A 988-nucleotide genomic window follows, 5' to 3' on the forward strand; every position below is an offset into this window, starting at 1 on the left:
CACGGGACACAGAGCCCCGGGGCTCCTTCGCCGCTCACCCGGCCCTGTCTCTCCCCGCAGGTGTGATCCTGGGAACCGCCAGCCATTTAGACGCCTGCAGAGTGGCCCCCTACGTGAATATGGGAGCCCTGAGGATGCCTTTCCAACAGGTAGTTAGCTCCGGTTTTATTTGCCTTTCCCCCGGCAAGCTCCGACCCCCTTTTCGTTTGCACGGGAGGAAGCCGGACACGTTTACAAGTGCCATTTATATAGAAGTTGGCACGTATTAAAAACAGCCTGTAAAACTTGGTGGAGGAGCCCCCGCCCGGCTGCAGGGAGCTCAGCGCCCCTCGGGCCCGGGGAGGGGGCCGAGCGGGGGGTCCCGCGGCACCGGGAGGAGCCGTCGGTGCTACGGGCACCCCCCCCATTCCCTCCGCCGTGTGACGGATGGGCTGGCGCACCGTCCCGGGGCCGCCGGCAGACGTGGCAAAGGCGGGCTGGCCTCCCGGGGGGGGCATCGACTTCCTGGGGGGGTAGGGGGCGTGTGTGTATGTGTGTTGTGCCCAGGCAAGTCCGGGGACGGGGCGGGCCAGTCCCCAACCTCCCTGGGCGGGGGGCTTCTGCTCCCTCCCGGCGCCGGAGAGAGCGGCGGGAGGAGGGTCTCCCTTCCCGGTGGGCGAAACCACGAGGGGGGGGAAAAACCCACCTCTTGCCCGGTAGTTCTCCCCCTCTTTTTCCGACGGCGCAGGCCGCCCGGGAGGCTTCTCCCCGACGGGCTGCCGCCGGGACCGGGGCTTGCGGAGCGCAGGTAGCGGGACCGGCTCCTTGTCCCAGGGAAAACCGGGACGAGGGGGATGAAGAACCGTCCCGCTTCCAGCTACTCCTCGCCGCCGCTTGTAACTTGCTTTTTTTTTTTTTGGTTTTGTTTGCCTTTTCTTTTCACAGGTCTGGTTCCAGAACAGGAGAGCAAAGTGCCGAAAGCAGGAAAACCAGATGCACAAAGGTGGGT

General features: G+C 65.2%; 1 protein-coding gene across 1 annotated transcript in view; it reads left to right on the forward strand.

Annotated features, from left to right (window-relative positions):
• SHOX (short stature homeobox) overlaps positions 1–988 on the forward strand; it is an 18,480-nt gene that overhangs the window by 10,515 nt on the left and 6,977 nt on the right. Inside the window, exon 3 of the mRNA XM_014960171.1 lies at positions 925–982. Coding sequence (XP_014815657.1) covers positions 925–982 — 58 coding nt within the window. The remainder of the gene's footprint in view (positions 1–924; positions 983–988) is intronic.

Source organism: Calidris pugnax, unplaced genomic scaffold (genome assembly GCF_001431845.1).
Source record: "Calidris pugnax isolate Ruff unplaced genomic scaffold, ASM143184v1 scaffold188, whole genome shotgun sequence".
In the NCBI taxonomy this organism is placed as follows: Eukaryota; Metazoa; Chordata; class Aves; order Charadriiformes; family Scolopacidae; genus Calidris; species Calidris pugnax.